The sequence below is a fragment of the Cyanistes caeruleus genome, chromosome 8 (assembly GCF_971803275.1).
Source record: "Cyanistes caeruleus chromosome 8, bCyaCae1.hap1.1, whole genome shotgun sequence".
In the NCBI taxonomy this organism is placed as follows: domain Eukaryota; kingdom Metazoa; phylum Chordata; class Aves; order Passeriformes; family Paridae; genus Cyanistes; species Cyanistes caeruleus.
Window position 1 is genome coordinate 34,179,840 of NC_141708.1, and position 22,204 is coordinate 34,202,043.

At 42.4% G+C, this 22,204-nt stretch overlaps 2 protein-coding genes across 10 annotated transcripts in view; one reads left to right on the forward strand and one right to left on the reverse strand.

The window, feature by feature from the left end:
- The window catches only part of LRRTM3 (leucine rich repeat transmembrane neuronal 3), a 75,089-nt gene extending 57,514 nt beyond the window's left edge, over positions 1-17,575 (forward strand). For 3 of the 6 annotated variants that reach the window (XM_086900648.1, XM_086900651.1, XM_023930194.2), the window contains one exon: positions 16,028-16,547. Coding sequence is in view for 3 of the 6 variants with exons in the window: in XM_086900651.1 (XP_086756777.1) it covers positions 16,028-16,234 (207 nt within the window). In the remaining 3 variants the exon portion in view is untranslated. Of the gene's footprint in view, positions 1-16,027 lie in introns of all 6 variants that reach the window. The other 3 variants (XM_023930195.2, XM_086900650.1, XM_086900652.1) reach the window with 2 other exon arrangements.
- Positions 1-22,204, reverse strand: part of CTNNA3 (catenin alpha 3) — a 399,590-nt gene that overhangs the window by 275,444 nt on the left and 101,942 nt on the right. The gene's annotated exons all lie outside the window — the stretch shown is intronic.

Below are 22,204 nucleotides of genomic sequence, written 5' to 3' on the forward strand. Positions count from 1 at the left end.
TGTGAACGAAGCAGTTTGGGGTCCCTTTTCAGACATCTGGTAAAAGACCTCTTTGCATACCCTATGACCTGGCACTTGAGAAGGGTATTTTGCCCAGAAAAACAGAGATGGTATTTGATAGTAGAAATGTATCAGCCTCCTTTTATATTTGTCACATCTACATAAACATTATAAAACATACATTATAAACATGTATAAAAAGAAGGGTAATGTGTGAGGAGTCAGGACACAAGGTAAGGGGCACAGCACAAAGAGCCTCTCTCTCTCTGTGCCCCTCTTCACTTGGTGCTCCAGTACCATGCAAGCCAAGCAATCCCTCATGCCCTGGTTTTCGAGTCCCTCCTGAGTGACAGTGTTCTGCAAAGGAAAGGTGGAACCACATGCTTGAGTTGGGACTTTCTCCCCTGAAACAAGAAGAGATTGGGATCATCAAAAGAAATGTAGGAAAAAGAGGATAAGTGTGTCCCATCCAGACTTATGGCACCTTAATATCACAAAACATACCAGAAATTTTGGGTGATGTGGATGAAACAGGGTTAACATTGGAGATGTGCTTTATCTGAGTGTCCAAAGCGGTGGTGCAGTGCTGAGCAAGGGAAAAGATGGCTGGCAGGGGCACTGTGAGTTGTTTAATTAAAAGAAACTATGTCCTGGCCAGGCCTTTGTGTTAAACGATTTGCTGTTTAAGCAACCACCTGTTCCATCAAGTTAGAGTTGGCTCTGACTGAGGAAAAACATTTAGAGACGAAGCTGAGAAGTATTCATAATTCTCCAACGCTGAAGAAACATCAAAAATTTGAAAGGACATACAGTTCTATCCATCAAAGCAGAAGATTCCATAAAATCAGTATAAAACACATTTGTCGAACGCATTTTAAATGTCAGAAAATCCACTGAGCAAGCACATTCCTGATTACAGAATAAAATGAAAGCAGTAAAGACTCTGCCAATGCTCATTCTAGCACACCCATAAGACAGAGCTCTCAGAAGTGCTGAGCTGAGGTACAGAGGGACACCCAGCCAGCCACCAGCTCACACGGCTCTGTCAGCAGCAGGGCTCAGCTGGCCCAGGGAAAGGGACCAGGAATGAAAGCACAACTTGGTGGGTTTACAATCCCAGCACAACAGGCAGATTAAAAAAGAGCCCTGGCCCAGGGCAACACCACTGGAGAGATCCAGCAATAAATTATTATACCATGGCAAAGATTCCCACAACTCTGACACTGAGCACTGGGGCTCCCAAACACTCCTGTTCCCACTGCACGAGTTTTCCCTACCTGGACACCCAGACAAGTTTAGCTTCTTAAAACCTTCTTACAACACCTGCACCTGTACTGCTTCTCAGTGCAGGTCCTGCCCCAGCACTATCACCACTCCTCTCATCCTTTGGCTGATTGTTGGCTGCTGATTTCCTTACCTCCTTTAGTTTCTCCAAGCAAGCTGCAGGAGCTCAGGATTCCCCTGCCCTCTGGACAGCTCTCCCGGGCTCTGGGCACCAGGAGTGCCCCTCAGGGCCGGGGCAGCACGGCTCTGTCGTGCACCTGCAGCACGAGTAACAAGCTGGGGGCTCAGGTGCACTCAAAATCCAGTAGTGCAGAGGTTCTGCTTGCTGCAGGGAAACCAAAGCAACATGAAACAGCAGCACATGCTGCTCAAACCTCTCCAGGAGTGGAAAGGAAAAAGAAGGGACAGGTAGATTAAGGGTTGAGCCTAGAATGCTCTCAGGATTTGTTTGTCTGTCCTCACTTTCAGTCAAACAACATATGTGGAAACACCACATTGATTAAAGAGCAGAAAATAAAGAATCTCAGAAACTGAAAATCTATTAGGCTGTGTGTATTGCTCATAAAGAATAAAAGGCAATTTGTTAATGAATAAGAAATGAACATACCAACAATTCAATGCAAATCATCAGCCCAAGCAATTGCATTAGCTTCTCTAAATGGCAAACAACTTTTACTCTCCTCATTTTTGCTCTTTGAAGCTTTTCTTTTTAAACAACAACAAAGAAAAGACAAAGTGTGTTATTTATTCAAAGCACATAACTGCTTTTCAGAAAATGAATTTATTAGAGTGTTTTGAAAGCTCTACTGCAATTTTTACATTTACTCCAGAAAGTGAATGATGGCATCTACTGAAAAAGCTGGCTATGTAGGATGCTGAGTGGTTTATCTTACAGATACAACCCAAGATTAAAATTAATTATTCCTCCTTTCCTTGCTGCACTCTTCTCAAGCTGCCACTTACCCTCTGGAGTAGTTCACAAGATTATTCTTTTCATCCCTTTCCTCAGTAACATCAAGACAAGGGTTACGTGTAAATACAGCATTCTTCATAATTTTACTTCCTTTTAAAGCATCAGTTATTATTTCTATATAGGGCAGCTTTATGGCTGTTGTGAGATGTGGAAGACAGTCTGGTCTGTAGGAGCAGAGAGAGTCGGTGCAGCCCAGGCTGCACCAGCCCTGGTGTGAGCAGTGGGGTCTGAGCTGCACAGCTGCACAGCCCTGGCTGCAGGGCAGGAACCTCGGGGAGCCCCAGCAGACAGGAGAGTGATTCCTGGCACTGAGTGCTCTGCACAGAGCTCTCAGGCAGCCAGAGCCCAGCCTGTGCCTTCCACTGCCCTGCCAGGAACACCATCCTCAGCTGGGACCTGCCTCACACCTCAGGGAAGGGAAAAACAATGAGAGAGAAAGTTCTCATACGGGAATTCATAGAAGTGAAGTGCTTCAACAATCAGTAACTTGGCTCTATCTTTCCTCATTCATGATACTCAATTATTTGATCACCTTTCTCTTCCAACACGCTGCCAAATCCCCCCATTCCACCAGTAATCCTGGGAAAAAGCTTCCTCAGCTTCCCTTTTATAAACCCGTGCTTGTAAAATCAAATAGGAGTTACAAAGTGTGTTGCTGGTGTTCATGAGGAGAATTGGAGAATTTTTTTTCTGTACAACTGTAAAATCCATTGCTAGAAAACAAATGTGACCCATTCCAGTTAACTTCACCAGCTTTGGGGTAAAAAGTCTTTCATAGGGAATTTTCCAATATAAATTTGAGACTGGCAGATTTCTGCACCAGCCACCTGCATCTTTGGGTAGCTCAGCTGAATAGTTCTCTGTTCATCTATTTTTAATGTGCAAAGCACATTAGCAAAAGGAACAAAATGATAAATAGCAAACTATTCTTTAAAAAGGCAGAAGACATCTCTGTCACGTACAATTCTATCAAACATTTCTCTCTTATTCCAAAATCCCCCTAAAGAACTTCTGACCAAGTATTTTAAAAAGAGGTTTGTAAATTAGATGTGACCTCTGTTTGAAATCTGATTGTGAAATTTGGTCAGAATTTCAGCTTGCCTGCTGTGCATACTAAACCACACAAAAGCAGATTTTGAAAAAGCAGTACTAGAAACTAACTGAGCTTTAATCATTCCCATGCAAGCTCTTGTAGTCGAGGTTTTACACGAAGGCTTTCAAAGCAAATGGCTTTAGAGAGGGGTTTGTGAGAGGTAAAGTTAGCTGAGACAATTCTCTGTGGAATGACAGGGGTGTCTCCCCAGGCCCCTGTGCAACACTCAGAAGCAGCCAAGCTGCATTCCTGCACGGCTCCAGGCTGCAAGCAGAGCTGCAGCATGCAGCACTGCCCAGGGAACAGCCCAAGGCATGCCTGCAGCGCCTGCCTGCACAGGAGAGCAGCTGCTCAGAAGGGACCTCCTGTGGCCCAGGACTGTAGAACCACAAGAGCACTCCATGGTGACCCACCACATGGAGAATTCCAGCTCTTCCCTCACCACAGAGGCCACTGGAGCTGGGAATGCCACAGCAACCTGTGAGCAAGCTGTCACTGCTCCTCTGGCAGCAATCCTGGCAGAGAGCAGCGCTCCTCAGCAGGGACACTCCTGACCTCTTGGTGCTTTAGAACAGAATTTATGGCTGCATAGTCACACTACCCAGAACCACTTCTGCCTTGGAAGCCCTGACACTGCATCAGAGTGCCACCAGAGCTCAACATCTGGGACAAGTCAGGGTCTGCACCTGAGTGCTCTATTCTGAGACAGTGCAGAAATGCCTAAGGATGTGGAAAGGAAAAAAAAGGGGTCCAGGCCACATCCTGATGCATGACACACACCAGACACTGATCTGCCCAAGCAGCCAGGTGATAACAAACAACTGACACAGGGATTAGCTGCATTCTGTCCTGACAACTTCATTAAGCCATTTCATTAGTAGCAGCCACCAAGCACTGCACTGGCACTGTTAGTAACTCCATCTATTGGTGCCAGATTACCTTTTTGTCTGTGTTTAATGTCTGAGATGAGATGGTGCTTTGTGACCACCATCCTGCTAAAGGCACGATGGCCTGAGCAGAGGAACCAATCCTTGAAATTATTCTCAAGGCTCTCAGAACTGGTCAAAACACAGAGATGGATTTTTTTTTCAATAGAAAATAACAATTAATGAAATTAATTTAAAAAAAAAGAAAAATATATACACCATATCTCACTAAAACATGTTCTAGAGAACATTTGGATTAGACTACAATGTTCTCATTACAATTTTAATACACTACTGCCATTTTACAGCTTTAATCAAAATTTCAAAAATCAATTTTGATAATCCATATTGTTGAAGGTTTAATTACTAAGACAGCATGTGACAAAAACCAGTTAGAACAAAATATTCTAATTCAAAATGAAAATATGTCCAAAATGTCACAAGTCCTTAATTGTTTTTTTCATTCTAATTCACACCAGCATCTCTCAGCTTCTTGAATCTCCATCCAAGTGGAAGTTCATGTTCTATCACCAGAATCTCCCTAGAGCTAGTGAAGGTGGAATGTGAGGCCTCAGAGTGTAAATTTCTCCGCATTTTGCAAAGCAGCTCTATTTCATTATCTTTAACATGCACAGACCCATTAGCACAGGTGGCTCACACACAATCTTACCCTCCCCAGGCACAGAGGGTGATGATTGCCAGCACAGTTTTCCCCACCTTGCACCTGCAGCAGGAAATCCCAGCACAGGCCCTGCACACCCACACTCCCTTTTCTCTCTCACATAGCTGGGCCTGGCCCCTGAGCCCTCCAGGCTTGTCCAGTTCTCCACAGAATCCCCTCCCTTGTTCCAAGAGCCCTCTGAACAGAAACACATCCTGTCTTGTAAATTCTGTGCAAGTTTCCCTACAGAATTCACGTGTTTAGCTACATTGTTTGTGCTACTATCATTTGTCCCAGAAGGATTCAAACTCCATTCTTCTCCAAACCAGAGCTGCTGGAAGCACTGCCAGTGCTGTTCCACACCCATTCTGTGTGCTCCCTAAAGTCCTGTGGGCTCTTGCTGGGCATGGGGGGGTTAATACTGTTTAACATCTCAGGCTGCATGAAGAGAACCATCCTCCCTACCCACAGCACCAAAATACTGCAAGCAGCTTCCTTCATCACACAGCAACACAAGCTCATTTTGACCCCAAGGAAACACACTGACCCAAAACAACCGTGCAGCAAGGGCTGTCCACTGCTGAAGTAAGAAAAGAAACATATTTGTATGGGTTCTAGCAAAGATCAAAGGGACTGGGTGTAACTGGCTGGCTCTAAAGAAATATCCCAACCAGTCTGCCTTTCCCTCACTGCTCAGGGTTTCTTTGAAGAGGAAATGCACTTTACCTGCACAAATCTGAAAGGAATACACCGGCACCAAGTGGTAAGCAGGATGGGGCTTTAAGATCCCCTTTTTTAGGCCATGAAGGGCAGCCCAGAGAGGCTGCTCCTGTCACAGCAGCGGTGCCATGAGAGTGGTGCAGAAGAGAGCTGTGCCCAGGGCTCGGCACCACACGCTGGGCTGAGCTCCTGTTGCCTGCAGAGGCTGCCTGGAACAGAGCTAGACAGAGGTAAATAAATACATAAATAAAATAAAGTGGGTATTTATTAAAGACCTTCCAAGGATACACCCTGGGCAGTGCAAGAGCCAGGCCGTGGCTCCAGCCAAGATGGGCACCCTGTCAGGAGTTTTCCCACTTGTGTAAGTTCTGGTCCATTTCCATACTGGGGTTAATTGTCCATTTTCAGCTCCAGTCCCATCCTCCCAGACTGCTCTCCTCAATTCACTGCTGGTTGTGGTTTTTTGTGGCTGAAGCTGCAGCGGTGTCCTTGGTTCTGTGGCTGCAGAAGGATTGTTGTGTGTGCCTGAGCTGTGAACAGAACCTGCTGACACTCTGTATGAAGTTCAGAGTTACTAATGCAGTACAGAATCTGGAAAACACAAAAGTTAAAACTTAAGGCATCAGCCCGAACACCTGAACCTGTGAAACCCCTCCCCAGGGCAGGAGAGCAGCGTTCAGGGCACCTCCAACAACACCAGGGCTTTATCCCCAGCAGGATGTGGCTCTGCAAACTGCTCTGCTCACTCTGGGGGCTGCCTGCACACCTCTGACACGGTGACTGCCCCTTGAAACCCTGCCAGGGCAGCTCATTAGAGCAGCACTGGGGAGTGCAAAGGACAGCCTGGCTACCAACAAACCATCACTTCAGATTCCCAATGCCTGGCCTGGATTCTGGAGTTAATATTAAACTGGCCAAGTGATGCTTCCCTGCCCTGAAAAATTTGCAGTCCTATGTTGGAGTCTGAGGCACAGATTGTGCCCTCGTCTCTGACATCCAAGAAAACACTGAATTTCATATAACACCCTGAAAGTAACTGTTAAATAGAAAAACTAAAAGTGTGTGTGGATTAGAGTTTTCTTAAGTCACTGGGTGAAAAAGTTGGAGTTTAGAGTTTAAACTAGTTTAGAAAGCAGAAGACAAGATGGAGGATTTAGAGTGTTGTCTCTTTTCCTTCTTTCTTCTTCATGCTCTTCTAGAGGTTTTTGGGTAACAGTAGGTGATTGGATAGAGAACACCACAGTGCAGCACACAGGTGATGGGTCATTGGGTCAGTAAGAAAAATAATTTACGTGTCTATTGTTAATTGGGTAAGAATGAGTATAAAGATAAAAGAACTGCATATTTCAGGGCCATTTTGTGCTATTAAAGCCAACTTGAGCCAGGCTTGGGGGGTTGAATTTCTGCAAAAAGTCCAGGGCAGGGAAGACTTGCCAAGTCTTTTAATTATATATGAATAAACACAAGAAACAAGAAGCAAATGAGCCTTTGGAGAATCTTTCCTGAAACAGAACTGAGATAAGGGAGACTCCTTGTGAGGGAGTATCCCAAGGGGGTCAGCCCTGGAAAAACCAAAATCCCACAGCAATAAGCAATACAAGTAGTAGAAGAGGCAACAAGTAATACAACATCCTAAACTGAAGAATTGTTTCATTTTGGACAATTTAATACACAAACAGCCAGCCTGAGTGCCACACAAATGTCAGAGCAGCAGAGCAGTCGATATGCATGGCAGAAATATTTTAACAAGTGCAGATAGTAATACATCTTGGAAATAAAAAAATCTAGCATGTACTGATATACTGCTTGGGAATGTAATACTGCTTTTTTCCCTCAAGAATTACACAGTGATAAAATGTAATATGAAGGCCTGTCAAAGAGGGAAATAAATTTAAAAAAGGAAATTTTTTCATTAGCATCAATATCAAACAATGTATGTACAGGATGCGATGGTTAAGGAAAAGAAACAATCTATTATTACTTCTGTCACATCAGAAAATAACAATTTTTTATCAGTCAGGTATATACAGTAACCTTATTAAGAACCTTTACTGAGAACTGGTTGATCAGTACATCCCATGCTCCCCATCCATGAAATTTATAAATTATATTAAGCCCTGCTCTTGTTTTTCAAGCTGTGTCTGGTATTAGTCTTCTATTGTAGTATCATTCAATTTTTAACCAACATCTTTCTTTAATTTACTTAAATAATTAAACAGAGCCTATTCACTAATGTAATCGGAAATACTTCACTCAGAAGAGTTTTATAAAATTATATTATTCTGCAGAAGTAAACAAAAATCAAAACAAATTATCATTTCATGGTAAAGCCCAAGAACCGAGTCTGATAAAGCAGTATTCTATTTAAACATTAAATGTAAATTTCATTTTTCTCTTAGATATATTCTTTTCTATGAATTTGCTTACTTTTCAGTTAGAAATTTTTGGTTTAAACTCTTCCATGTGTTGAGTGTTTCTCCCAACAGCCATTAGGAAGTCTCTTCTCTCTGGGTGAACATACCATTTCTCCTACCACTAACAAAGAACGAGCACTTGATTCCAAGGACCGCCTCTGCCAAAACTGCAGAAGCATTTTGGCACCATTCAAAGGGGTTTTTTAAGATATATGAAAATGCTCTTGTTCCAAAAATTAGAAAATATCAATATGCTGGTGATTCTACTAAAGTGCAATGGTAGCTATATGGAAAATTGGTCTTTTGGCTATTTTTATTATTCTTTGAATAGATTATCATCCAGTCCTCTTCAAGCAACACAAACCCACCTCACAGAAAAAAGGGAGGAAGGATGTGAGAGGAAAACCTGGAATTCTGTGCAGCATACATTACATTTGCAATGAGAACAGCTGCACTACACAGTGCAAAATAGACTTCAAATACAAAACACTGCCTGCAATAAACAAACCATTTTAGTTTCAGCAAATTATTAAATCCCAAGGGAATCTCTCTGTATCCTTCAACTAATTCAGAGATTTACATGCAAAACTGGGCATGTGGGGCACATCTGGATTTGAGTCAGGTACTTCAAGGGACTTTGAGACCATAAAAATCAGCAAATGGATTAAAGCAGTCTCAGTATAGGCTTTCCATCTCTGACAGGTACGCCTGGATTAGTCACTGGAAGAATATTACTCATATTTTAAGCTGATTCAGGCTGTCAGTGTTAGATATTTAAATAATTTGGAGAACACTGTGCACAAAGCAACACCACTCCATAGAAACAAACTGTTTGAAATGTAGAGAGGAATTTCTATTGCAACACGCCTGGGACTGGAATCCAAACCCCAGGATTAACACCCTCATTGTTTCCTGTGCCCAAAGAAGCACTTTGAAGTTATGCCTTTAAATGATTGCACACACCAGACAGCTCCAGGCGTGCTTTGGCTCAGCACAGCACCACGAAACGCAGCAGGACACAGAGGTGAAGGGGGACTGAGGGATGGAGGGGCATTGTTTGTGTTTCTAAACCCTTCTCACACACTTCCTAAGGCCCCAGGGTTTGAGATTTACATGGGAATATCCCTGATGCTGTATCACTGACCATCGGATGTCCCAAATTCCCTGGCAGCCAGCTGGGAGTGCTGTGATAGCAGTAGAGCAGTGGGACTGCAGTCCCCTGCAGCAGCTGAGGAACATCCTGCCTGACACACACCAAGCTAATGAAATTCAGCGGGGCTGCATCTGCAGGAAGGGCTTTGCCAGCACACCTCTGCCAGAACAGTGTGACAGGATTCTGTGAGCTGCAGGTGGGACAGGAAAATCTCTCCTCCAGATGTATCAGGAGCATTGACAAGATCAGCTTTTCATTGTTTTTTTGTGGGTTTTTTAATTGGTACCCCATGTTAATCTCAAGGTATCTGTAATACAGAATACAAATGAAATACATAGTTTGTTTTCAACTCCGTTTCTACACGCTAAATTTTGGGGAAATCAAGCTAGCAGAGTAAATAAGGCCTCCTCTTGCTCTCAGACACAATACAAGTCCCTCTTCCTTCCAGATCTACCAATCTTGTGGCCCTGACTTATGATATGGCAGGGAAATGCACGTGATCCGAACACTCATCTCGTTAGGTGAGCCACAGCTGGCTCCAGCCTTTGCACAACCCCAAACCACAATCACAGCAGAACTGGCTCAGTATCAAGGGCTGACAACTAATACTCAAAATTAGAACCACGCTGTGTGGTTGCACTGTTTGTCTCAGCACCACCAGACTCTCCTGTAGCTGAAATATCTGCTGTATTTTGGGATACAGCACTTAAGAGAGCATCAGGGCACTTCAGTGAAAGCAGCCAAAGAGACAGCGTGGACTGCAAGGAAAAGCAAAGGTGAATGAGATAATGGCAGCCAACATCAGTATAACTGGAAGATGGAGAGCTCACACAAATTATTAGTATGGTCAGTAATAAGAAGGATTCTTCCTCCCTGAGACAGAAATAGAGTGAAAGCTATAAAACTGAGCAAGTAAGAAAGATTAAGGTTTGGAAAGTAAGAGAGAGAAAGGGCAAAGTGTAAAAAGGAAGATGTTGACATCATCACTTTGTCAAGTTCCTTGGTATTTTCTAAACCCTCTCTTACTGGGGTTTTAATAACTTCAGCTCTCACTAAATTTCAAACTTAGCCTTCCTAGTTAGATACACAAACTATACAAAATGAAAAGTAAAGAACCAGCTAAAGATTGTATCAATAAAAACACCTTCCTTTTCTCAAGGTAAACTCATGATCTGTGGAGTCTGGGTTGCAGTTCTGAATATTCAGAGTAGCTAATACTTCAACTGCTGGTTCATTCAGTGTTGTTTATTCTGCTGCTGGTTTATTTCTCTGTAAACAAGCCTGATGAAAAGTAATGAGATTGCCTGTTACAGTACTTAGGGGATATGAAAATTGCCTATTACATTAAAATAATTAGAGAAGAAAATAAGATCATATTAATCGCACTCTACAGAAGCCTACCCAAGGTATGCAAACCCATCCTCTGAGGAATACAAAAAATTCTACTTAGAGCCCACCCATGGCCCAAAAAGTTCAACCATCATCCAATCAGGAACAATTAGTAAAAATCTGTGCAGATTACTGCAGCTGGTGCTGTAAATGACTGGATAGTACACCTGGCAGTAGGGTTCAGTGGGTTTTGCTGGTTATGAGAAATACCTGATTACCATGCACAGACCTTGCTCTCCAAAACACTAAATGTGCCCTTGGGTTTGGGGAAGATTTGCTGCAGGACCAAGCCTCAGGCTCTTTAACTGAACAAGGCACCCTGATGTTCAACTAGCCTGGCGTGGACAAGTTTAGAACAACTTTTATTCACTGCTTCTTCTACTTTGTTATCCAAGAGGTTTTGATTTAAGGGAGACAGACCTCCCCAAACCTGCAATGTAAATCCAATTAATTTCATTGGTTTTCCTCTTAGCATTCTAGAACTTTCAGAGGAGAAGGGAGGGGGTGCAAGGACCTCTTCCAGGGTTTGTCCACACGAGTTACCAAACGTACAAACACACATTACCTACACGTGTGGCTTAAACACCCCTTCTCTGAGGCATCTCTACAAATTCACTTTGCAAAGGTGTCTTTCTTCATCTGCTTTTATTCTTACAATTCCCTCATATTTTAAGCTGACCTACTGATTGCTCAGCAGAGAATTATAACTAGGATATAGAATGATGCTCAGGTTCTCCAAGCTGCAGCAAACCTTACAAAGACAAAAGGCAGCTTGTTGTGTGTTTTTTCCAGGCACCACTTGGATTGGAGTCCATCATTTATCCAGCATCTAAAGTAAAAGCTTTATCTGTGTTGATTCACTTGTAGTCCCACAAAGGTCAGCGCTGCTGTTTTTAAATGATACCTCAGTAATTATGCCTTAATAAACACCGAGTTTTGCATACAAATTAAAAACAAATGAGAAGCCTAAAAAGGTTAGTGCTCAGTTAGATATGGATCTAATTGTAATAACATTGTAAAGTTACTTTAGGATAATGCACACCTCTATTAAATATTATGAGCCATATTTCAAGCAACTGAATTAATTAATTTTTATTTAGTCACACACTCTCATACCTACTTCCTTAATTCACTTTACTACATGAGAACTTGAAGGATTGCTACTAAAAAGAAACAAAAATCAAAAACTGCGGGTTGTTCAAATTAAAAACAAAACCAAACCAACCAACAAATAAAATCAACCAAAGAAATCCACACAGACAAATTGAAAAAAAAAAGCAAGGAGGTATTTGTCAGGGAGAAGAGTTCTTATAATTTGGTCATTTTTCTAACATTACTAGCAAGCACAAGTGTCTAACTGAAAAAATGGGGAAAAATGTAATACTCGCTCCTTTTTCAGAGCCAAGCATGCAATTAGAGCTAATCAAGACACAAGTTGTTCTCATCTTACAAATGTCACATTCTTTGCAGGAAGGAATGATCTTAAGTAAATATCACCCTGTTCAACTTTTAGGAAAATTAACAACATGCAAGACAAAATGTCCAGCAACTAGGAAACCATGGTTCATTATGTCTTAGCCTGAACCCCAGTGGACTGAATCAGTGAAATACAAAACTTTTTCCTTCTGCTTTCTCCTCTTCCTTATCATCTTAAAATGAAGAAGAGAGGGCTTAGCAGCTGTTAGCAGCTGTTTGCTCTGGCATTTCAAAAACTGGTGAAGGTGGCAAAATTAGTATGTGCAAATTGCTGATTTTTTTTTTTTTTTAATTCCTTTTACTCTAAGATATCAAATTTACATTGACATTACAAAAACAAAAAAATAAATAGAAATAGCCTGGCTGTCCCATGGAACCTATCAGTGGTTAAATGCTCTCTGCACTCTCTTCCAGCTCTCAGAAAACACCAGTTTACTGTTCAAGTGTCCAATATTCAAAGCAAAGCTTCAGAAATTCTGGTCTTTGTTTGTCAAGGTGATTTTTACTTTCTAATGCCATCCTAGGGCGATCCTAGCACATTTCCTAGGGTATGTGCTGCACCACAAATTTCTAAAAAATCATGTTGAACACTGAACAGGAAAGATTCCTATTCAGATGGACTGTAATTCTAATCATGCACTCAGTAAAGATATTTTTTAGTATCAACACAAGCCATGGGCATTCAGCCACTGAAACAACTGAAGTTCAGACACAGCAGCTGCTTCAGTAAGAGGTTTTATTTTGTTTCTACTGCCTGAGAGACACTGGGTCCTCCCCTTAGAGTGACTCAGTGATGGTTTATGAGTCTGAAGAGGTTTCCAGGTTCCTCACCTGCCCTTTGCTGCCTCACTCAGGTCTTTCCCTGCCAGGGATGTGCCATTTAGCCAGACACAGCAGTGAAGGGAGGGCACAAAACACCAGGTTGGGTTCAGCTGTGCCTCACAATGTGGGACCCCAAGTTAACCACAGATGAACATGTTAGAATAGAAAACCTGCCAAAGCCAAGCAGGACCCGTGAAACATTCCACAAATGTGTACCAGAAAAAAAACAGGAGTTCCTCAGTACTGAAAATTCGTGCAACATCTGGACAGGTGTGCCCTTTGAAAAGAAAACACAATTCTCCCTCACCAAGAGGGCATTAACATTTGTGTGAAGAACCATTTTGCTGGTCAGTGAAAGCTATTCTTGCTGCCCATACTTTTGGTGGGTTTTTAATTAATTTTCATTATTTTAATAATTTAAATAATTTAAAATAAAATTATTTTAATTAAGCCTGAACTGAGTAGAAGATGAGTTTCAGAGAAGCAAGAAAAAGCCTGAAAAATCTTTTCCTTTGCATTCAACTCCTCTGTGCCACTGATAAGGAAAACTGGCTGAGCTGCCACCGGTCCCCAGGACGTCTCATACTCAAGTTCCCACCAGCTGATCCAACAATACCCTGTCCTTTACCAGGCTTTCCAAATTCAGCCTTGGAAAGGCTGAAATACACAAAAGAACCACTCAAGAACCGAGCAGTTTGAAGGAAAACTGAGTGGCTGGAGATTCCTGCAGCTTTTTTTCAGCACTTTCAAGGGACAACAATTCAACCACAGGCACTCACTGCCTTCCAGTATGGCCCCCTCACAGCGTATACAAATTACCACAAAAAGTAACTTCTGCTAGCTCTACCCCCACAGCTGAATTACTCCTTGGTATGGGAGCCAGAAGGCTCTGAACTCTAAATCCAAGACTGTCACAAATTGGCTCTAACAGATTTATCTGCCCCTTTAACAGAAGTTTAAGGATCTCCCTTGTTTCACAGTGCAGTGGTTTAAAGTAAGTAGTGCTTGAAGAGGCAGACAGTGAAAGAAAAGGGATGAGATGATAATCAGACAGGTATTTTCTTTTCATAACTGGCTATCAGACAGCTCCAGGGCATTCCAGAGAGAAATTAAGGGACTTGTTACATGCAAGACCTGCCTAAATCACTTCTATTGCTTCCATCCTTCAGCTCATTTTATTCTCCTGTTTCAGTGTGTTTTTTCTTATTTCCATCCCTCCTTTTCCTTTTTCAGCTCTATTTCTGTCATCTTTGTGGAAAATATTCCATTGCCCTATCGTAATTTGCCATCATAACATTCTCAAGCCACTCCAGATCTGTGCTGTCCCCTTGTGCCTTTATTTTCCAAGTTTTCATTCTCAGGATTCTGTGGCTGAGTCTTGAAATCGTCCCAAGAGGTCTGAACACCCCATGTCCATCAAATTTAACAAAATGCCAAAGTTCTTAGGCTGAAAACATTGCCTCTAATTCTAAACACAATGCAATCAGAAAAAAACACAATTTTGTGTCTTATGAAAGCACAGCCAAGGTCAGGCAATCAGATCAGAACACAGGCACAGTAGCAGAAGCTTAATAAATGCTGTAAGGCCTTTGCAAGAACCTTTCCTATCTTTGCTGAGATATTCATCTGGAGCTATGAGCGTTCCCCTCCCCAGCCAGTTCACATCTGTTTGGAAGCAAACACACTTCTGCAGGCTGGAGAAAATAACCCATTTCCTGCAGATCCCTGTAATTGCTACAGAGAGACCAGACACAAATTATCTCTTTTTTTTTTTTAAGAAATAAAAAAAAAGGACTTTTTTTTTTAGTCTGTGGTAACTTTTCAACTGCCACCAATGATGAAAAGAGAAATTAAAAATAAAAATCAATATTCCAAACACCAGACTACATTCTTTTCAGGACTGAACGGAATCATTTTTTAAAAAATTCTGATATGCCATACAGTTTTGTAAGTAGAAACTTTTAGCTGCACTTTCCATGTAAAGTAAGTCTAGAGCTTTACACTCCCCGACTGAAAAGACAGAGGGTTGTGGGAACTTCCCCCCCACTGCACAGAAATTCAATACTATGAATGAAATTCAGCTTGCAGAAGAGATGCTTGAATAGAAACTGCAATTTTAAGGCTTCTGAAGCGTAAATCTAAGATAAGCTGGGGCATTCTGATGCTCATCTGAAGCTGAACTCCAAACAATATGAAGCTCCCGTGTCACTGGTGATTAAACACTGCAGTGGGTTTTACTCCAGAACTGCTGTCAGAGATGAGAACTAAGCATTCCAATGGCTGGGATTTTATTAGGTTATTTATTCATTTCAAAGAACAGGAGGTTCTTCATGACTAGAAATTTCATTGAAGCACATCCCCTGAGGAATGAAAGCAGGAAGGAAAGATGCACAGGAAGATACAAATAGGGATGTTCCCTGTTTAATTGCAATGCCAGGAGGGTTGACGTCTCCTTCCCCAAGCAGGAGTATCTCACCTGTATTTCCAAGCAGAACAAAGGTTCCACAGTCAGTGACAAATTCGAGCCACTCACTTGAAAAGGCACTCACATGAGTGATTATAGCTGAGGTTAATTACATTCTAAAGATAATTGAACTTGAATCCCATCTGAATCTTCTCAAACGCATCCAAGTGCACACACAGCCCTGGCCCTGAGATTGGCAGTGCTGGAGTCAGGGTTAGCCCATGCTGGGGTGGGCAGGGTTTGGGTGTTGTAATGCAGTTAGGAAAAATGGTATGACCCAAAAATGTACCCCCAAAAATGTAGAATTGTAAGTTTCTCCCCAGTTCCCCTTATTGGTTGTGTAAATTCCCCCCTGTCTTCAAAAAGGAGTGCCTATCCATACCTCTTCCTCTTTCCCTCCTGCCACCTCACCCCGAAGGATCCCAAGAAATCAAGCTGTGACTGCCATCTCAGCAGAGGGAAAGAGCTCGTTTTTAGGTTCTTCTTTGGGAAGCTAATCTATCTCCCCTGTCTCCCTGGCTGCTGTGGGTCGGACACTGGTGGCAGAGTGAGAGGGGACATTAGAAATCATAGCAGAGGGGTACAGAGAGCAGCTCCAACACCACTCGCTCACTCGGTAACTGCCCGATTCTCCGCTTTGCTCCTGCCGCAGATCCCGCTGTCCATGAACGTGTCGACGTTCCTGGCCTACGACCAGCCCACGCTGAGCTACTGCGGGGTGCACCACGAGCTGCTGGCCCACCAAGGCTACGAGAGCGGGAGGGATGAGGCTGCGGCCGCGGGGCTGGAGCCCGAGCTGGACCTGAGCACAATCACCACGGCGGCGCGCAGCAAGGAGCACGGCCAGCCGCTGCCCTAGGGACACCAGTGTCCCCAGCCCGGGAACACAGGTGACACCGGCTCCCTGTGCTCTGGGAGCCCTGTGCTAATTAAAAGCGAATCACAAAGATTAATTGCTTCCGGTCTACAGTTTGTAATTAGTTCCGTTGTGCAGTATTTTTTTGACTTCAGAGTATGACCCTTGAAGTGAGTCTTTTTCAAAACTCATCCTACCTACCTGTATAAACTGTACAGATGTAATGTATTTTTCATATTGTAAAGTTTCAATTACCGAGAACGACTGGTATGTACAGTACCATAATTTAATTACATCTTCCTTTACGAGCTTCAAATTAACAAAAGTTATTTCTTGTGTTATTAAGTTACTCTGTTTTGTAGGGATCATTTTGTTACTGCTTTTGTGCCCAGACAACTTTAATCTAAAATTCTGTCCTTTGCAGAATATGCACCATTTTTACTGTGTTTAATGTGTAGAATTTTATCTACTGCTTCCAGAGGGAGGGTTTAACTATTCAAACTTCTAGGAAATTCTTGAAAAATATAGAGCCAAGTTTTCCTAGAAATCAAAATTTTAAAAAAGAAAAAAATTATTATTCTCCTCCAACTAACCTGTTGCCTTGAAATACAGCCTGATTTTTAACCACAAAGCTTGGTTATGCAACTGTTAGTCAAGGCTGATGATATTTTATTAAGTCTCACTGTTCTGCAAGACAATACAGGGCAGGAGACTTCACCAGGCAGCTACGAGATCTGCTGTGAGAGTCTGCCAAATCAGGCATTTGTATTTCTGCTCAAACACAAAGGGGTCCAAACCTACTTCTGTCACAGGCAGCTGCTGACAGAACAGTTATTTCTGTTATTAACAGGCAACAGAAACAAGCCCTTGAGCCACTCCTAGAATGCAAAATGCTACTCAAAAGAAACACCCACTTGCTGACAAATGCAGTGATTTGGAACAAATGGTCAAAGTTTAAATCCTTTAACATTATGATAAAGCAAACAGAGAAAAAAAAAACCAAAACCTTTAAAGAAAAAAAAAATAATTAATGTAGTATTAAGTCTTTAACAATTACTACATTGCTTATTTGTCTCTCATTTAATATCTGGATTGAAGCATTCTTATATCCCATTCTTTGGTTTTAAATCTTCCAAACTTCTCGATACTGTATGAGAGTAACTTTTTATACCACTACCCACTACCCTGTAATCATAAAAGATTACAGAAATTAGGAAGACATTCTATCATGCTGACTCTGTGAAAAACAAAATGGGAACACGAGCCTTCCAAAATATAGGGAAAAAAAAGTTTCATATGGTGAAGCAACTTTTTTATAATAAAGAGAAATTATATAACCACAAATCTATTTTTCTGGATCTTTATCCCACCATACTTTCATGTAGCTTCAAAGCGGAAGACTGAATTTTAAAATTACAGGGCAACTGTTTGTGCAAAACAAGGTGAACAGAATGAAAATTAGCTTCAAAAATTGGTAACTAATCAATCTGCATTCAGTGCCTGTTAAAGTGGAAACAAAGTGTCAAAAGAGAACACATTGTACTGCTTATTTATTAGCACTTAGATTTTGTAACATATTTTGCATAAATTACTTCCTCTCCGAAACATTAATTGTCTTTTTAAGACACTTCTTAAACCTTCACACTCCAGTTCTGTATTTCTTCACTTCGCTGGTTTTTGAATGTGTGGTCACCTTCCATGGAGCTGGAATTTACCTACCCATAGTTTGGAAATAGTTTTGTTAATTGCCCACTGCCAACAAACACGAGGGAGTCACTCTGGAGCCCGGTGGCTTTGGGGCTGCAGGACAAAATTACCTGAACCACTCCACAGCAGCTCTTGAGGTTTAATGTTTTGGAGCAGGTCTGAGCTGGAAGGAGCAAATGCCACCCCCTCCCAAAAGGTCATTTCAGCTGCTCTTCCTCTGTCCTTCCCATCCTGTACTTCCACCCCCTGCCCTCAGGTATTTGTGGTGTGTGAACAAGGACCTGGCACTAACTCCAAGGTTCCATGTATTTTATGGAGAACTGTTCACCATGAGCATTCCCAGCGCTGGACACCAGTGACTTTAGACAGGGAAAGTATTTTCTTATGCAGAGACACAATACGTTTTTGATGTAGCTGCTGAAAGAGGCACAGCTGGGTGGATATTCCCATACACACCAACATTTCCCTTTTCCTCAGTCATACATCAAAGACTCCCAGTTCCAGACCCATGTGTCACAGGGGAAAGGGTAGAAGCAGAGTCACACAACTGGACCCTCACAGATTCCTCATGCTCACAGTCACTTCCCAGGCATCTGAAGCTCCAGGCTCTCTGCAAGCCCAGGAGGCCACTCCAGCTCTGCAGGATGGATCCAGCATCCCAGGGCCCAGAGCAGCAGGGGGTGTGTGCTCACCCCACTCCCAGACTGTTAAAACACGACTTTCTCTAAGAATTCAGTGTACACCCTTTTTTTTCCAGCCTGAAACATGTTATTCTCAGCAAGATGGATGTCTTCAAGAAAGCCAGATGGCAGGTAAGTACCTTCTCTAAAAGATCCTCACCATGAAAAATCCTAAAAGGTTTGGCTACCCCGGAACCAGAGTGACTCCTGAACTCTGACCTGTGTACCCCTGCTTGCTGACAGGCCGTGCCCAGCTGTGCTCAGATTCTGGCTGCACAGGACCAGAAAATGCTCTCATTCAATGGAAAAAGCGAAGAAGTGGAGTTAATAAAGCCCCAGCCTTGCAGCCAAGCTGGCAAGAAGAAAGGAGTCTGTGGATTCCAGTGCTTATTAAGAGGGGGTCACATTGGTGTAGCCTTTCCCTTTGCATTAAGAGCCACACACCAGGAACGGAGGGAGCCAGCAGCACCCAGCTCTGTCTCAGCTGAGTGGCCATACCCTGGTAGCTCCCTTTACCAAAAAAAGGCTGGGGGAAGTCATCAAGCTTGAAAAATACAGGCTGAGAGACAATATAACCTCTAGCAATAAAAAACCCCAGACAATTTTTACAGTAAGCCTAGGTCCAGGCAATTCCCACCATCATCCATCAGTGGATCACGCTTGTACATGGCTCAAGCACCCATTAGCAAAGCAAGCCCAAGCATCTGACTGGAGGTCCTGTCTAGGGAAGGGGGTGTAGAGAAAGATTAATGACTCATTTGACAAATTTCTGCGTGTATCTCAAGACAGTAAATTAAAAAAAAAAAAATACATTCATCTATACAAGAAAGCAAATGAGTGCTTCAATTAAAAAGTTATGAAAATTTGCAGTACAAACTATTCTCAAGGGATCTGAGAGCTACCACTAACATAAAACCCCCCAAAATATATCCAGTTTTCAGGCACATATCGTAAATATCACACTTCTTTTGGCAGCACACAACACATGGAAAATGCCAGCCTCAGAATCTGTGTACCAGGCTTGCTCTGCTCAGAGTCCCTCCATTTCTCTCTTTCTCAAGGCATGTTTGATCTCTTGTTATTTCCAATCCTCAGGCCGGACACGAGAACAGAAGTTGTGCAAAAACCATAACATGAAGGCTAAAAAAGCCAAAACAGAAGTGCAAGGGCAACACCATGACCTGAGTGATAAGCCAGGATTCTGACTGTCACTAACCTGTAGTAAATTCTGGATATTGTCTGCAAAGATGGGGAATGTAATTAATGACATGATCATCTACAGTGTCACACACCAGCAGCTGGATTTGGTTCCCAGCTGAGGTAGCAGAAAAGGTGAAAAGGCACAGCTTTACTCATGTCCTACAGCCTGATCCTCCTCTCTTGACGGAAAGATTGTTCTGCTCCAGTTTTGCACAGGTCCCGGGGGCTGGGGCTTCCTAGAGGCAAATCTAACCATAAAGGCTGAGTATAATAATGGCTTCACTCAGGCACATCACAGGAACACCTGTCTTGACAGGATATTGGTGGCTGGGTTCTTTTTTCCCTTGGACTGATGAGAGAGAGGCAGTTTTCTCTTGTTCAGACTCGGTTGTTTATTCTTCTTTTATCTACATTACATATATACAAGGTACAAGGAGTTACGTGCACTAAGGTGCAAAATGGCCAACAAAGATCGTCTTCAAGGTTTCTTATATGTCCATTTACCCAATTAACAGATGCCAACTAAATCATTTTTCTTAGTGACCCAATGACACAACACCTGTGTGCAGCACTGCAACATTCTTTGTCCAATCACCTAAAACCTACCTACCACCCAAAAACCTCTAGAAGAAGTAGATGAAGGAAGAAGGACAAGAGACAACACGCTGAATCCTCCATCTTGTCTTCTGCTTTCTAAACTAGTTTAAACTCCAAACTTTAACTTTTTCACCCAGTGACTTAAGAAAACTCTCTAATCTACACACACTTTTAGCTTTTCTATTTAATTTTACCAGTTGTTTTCAGGGTGTGATATGAAATTCAGTGTTTTCTTGGATGTCAGAGCCAGGTATCAGAGATAAAGGCACACTCTCTGTGCCTCTGACTCCAACAAACACCCAGCCTCGATAGCCTGCCTGGCACAGCAGCTGAGACATTGAACCCAAAGAATACAGACCAGAGCACAGAGCTGGCTTTTCCTGGAAAGCCCCCACAGATCCCAGGTCTCTGCAGGCCAGGGACCTGCTGAGCCAAACCCCAGTCCCTCTCTGAAGTGCACACAGCTTCCTCGAAGCCACAGCCCATGCTAACATTTACAGCTGCTGCAGCAAGGACGTCTACTTTGACAAGAAAAGCTGCCTATTCCTGTTCTGGCAGCAAGGAATGATTTCCATTTTCAACACAGAACTGGGAGTATGGTGCAATTAATAATGACACACTGCCAACTTCCAGAGAGCATGATTAACATCCACTCGGTCACCTGGAGGGCAGACTTCATCCAAAACCCTGAGATTTCTCTTAGGGAGGGTGGGGGAGTGTCTATCTTACAATCCAGATTCAGCTAACCAGAAAAGAGAAATGCTTTTTCCCAGCTTTCTCAAATCCATCACGATAGCAAACAAACAATAGAACTGCAGCAAACATTTTTCAACACAGAAGGATCCTTATGAAGCTCTAATAGGTACAAGTTTGACCATAATGATCCATACTTAAAAGCAGATGTTTCTTAAATTCCTCAAAAAAATTCTAGCATTTGAGGGAATTAATAGCTCTATTAAAAAATAACAAGGTCAGGTTCCATTTTATTGTTCTACCTAATTACAGAACCTGATTAATTTCAGTTATAAAGTTTCAGAATAAGGTGAACATAATCAGAGATCATGATTAATGTTATTCTAACGAGCTCCCAAGAAATTAACATTTTAGCACTACAACTTTGCCAAGAATTTTTATGTAAGCTAAAGTGCAGCATGTGCAAGTGTGAAAATCCCACATGGCACGGAGCTTCTGTTCTACTCCATCACCATCAATTTGGTATGTAAATGACCCGCTCTGAGAGCTGCCTCCTTAGGTGGCAACCACAAATGAGCCGGTGACACACAGCTCAGCACCCCCAGCCCTGTGACAGTAAAGCTCCCATACATCCTGACAGGGGACAATTCTGAGTGCCACCACAACAGATGTAACACTAATAATGTACAAATGAGCGGTAATTAGTGTAGCTTTGGATTAACAGTAACGAGTGATGACTGCCTTATTAATTGCTCTAGGTCAGCTGACACAAACAGGATGGATGATCTCCTAATAAACACCTAATAAACACCAGAATTCAGTGCGCACTCACACAGGAGTACTTCCTTCCAGCTTTCAGAGACAGTATTTCCCACTTTGCATTCCCTAAGAAACAGACTTTTAAGGTGGATGCATTTCAGCAACAGTTCTATCTACAGTCTAATCATAAAATGAAACGTATTTCAAAGCCCAATAATTTAAACATTGTTATACACTAATTCTGTGTTTCTTAGAGAACAAAACCTCATCAACTTCTGCTGAGAATACTCATTAAAAGAAAATGATGTGTCTCCGCAGCACTGTGCACTTCAATAAT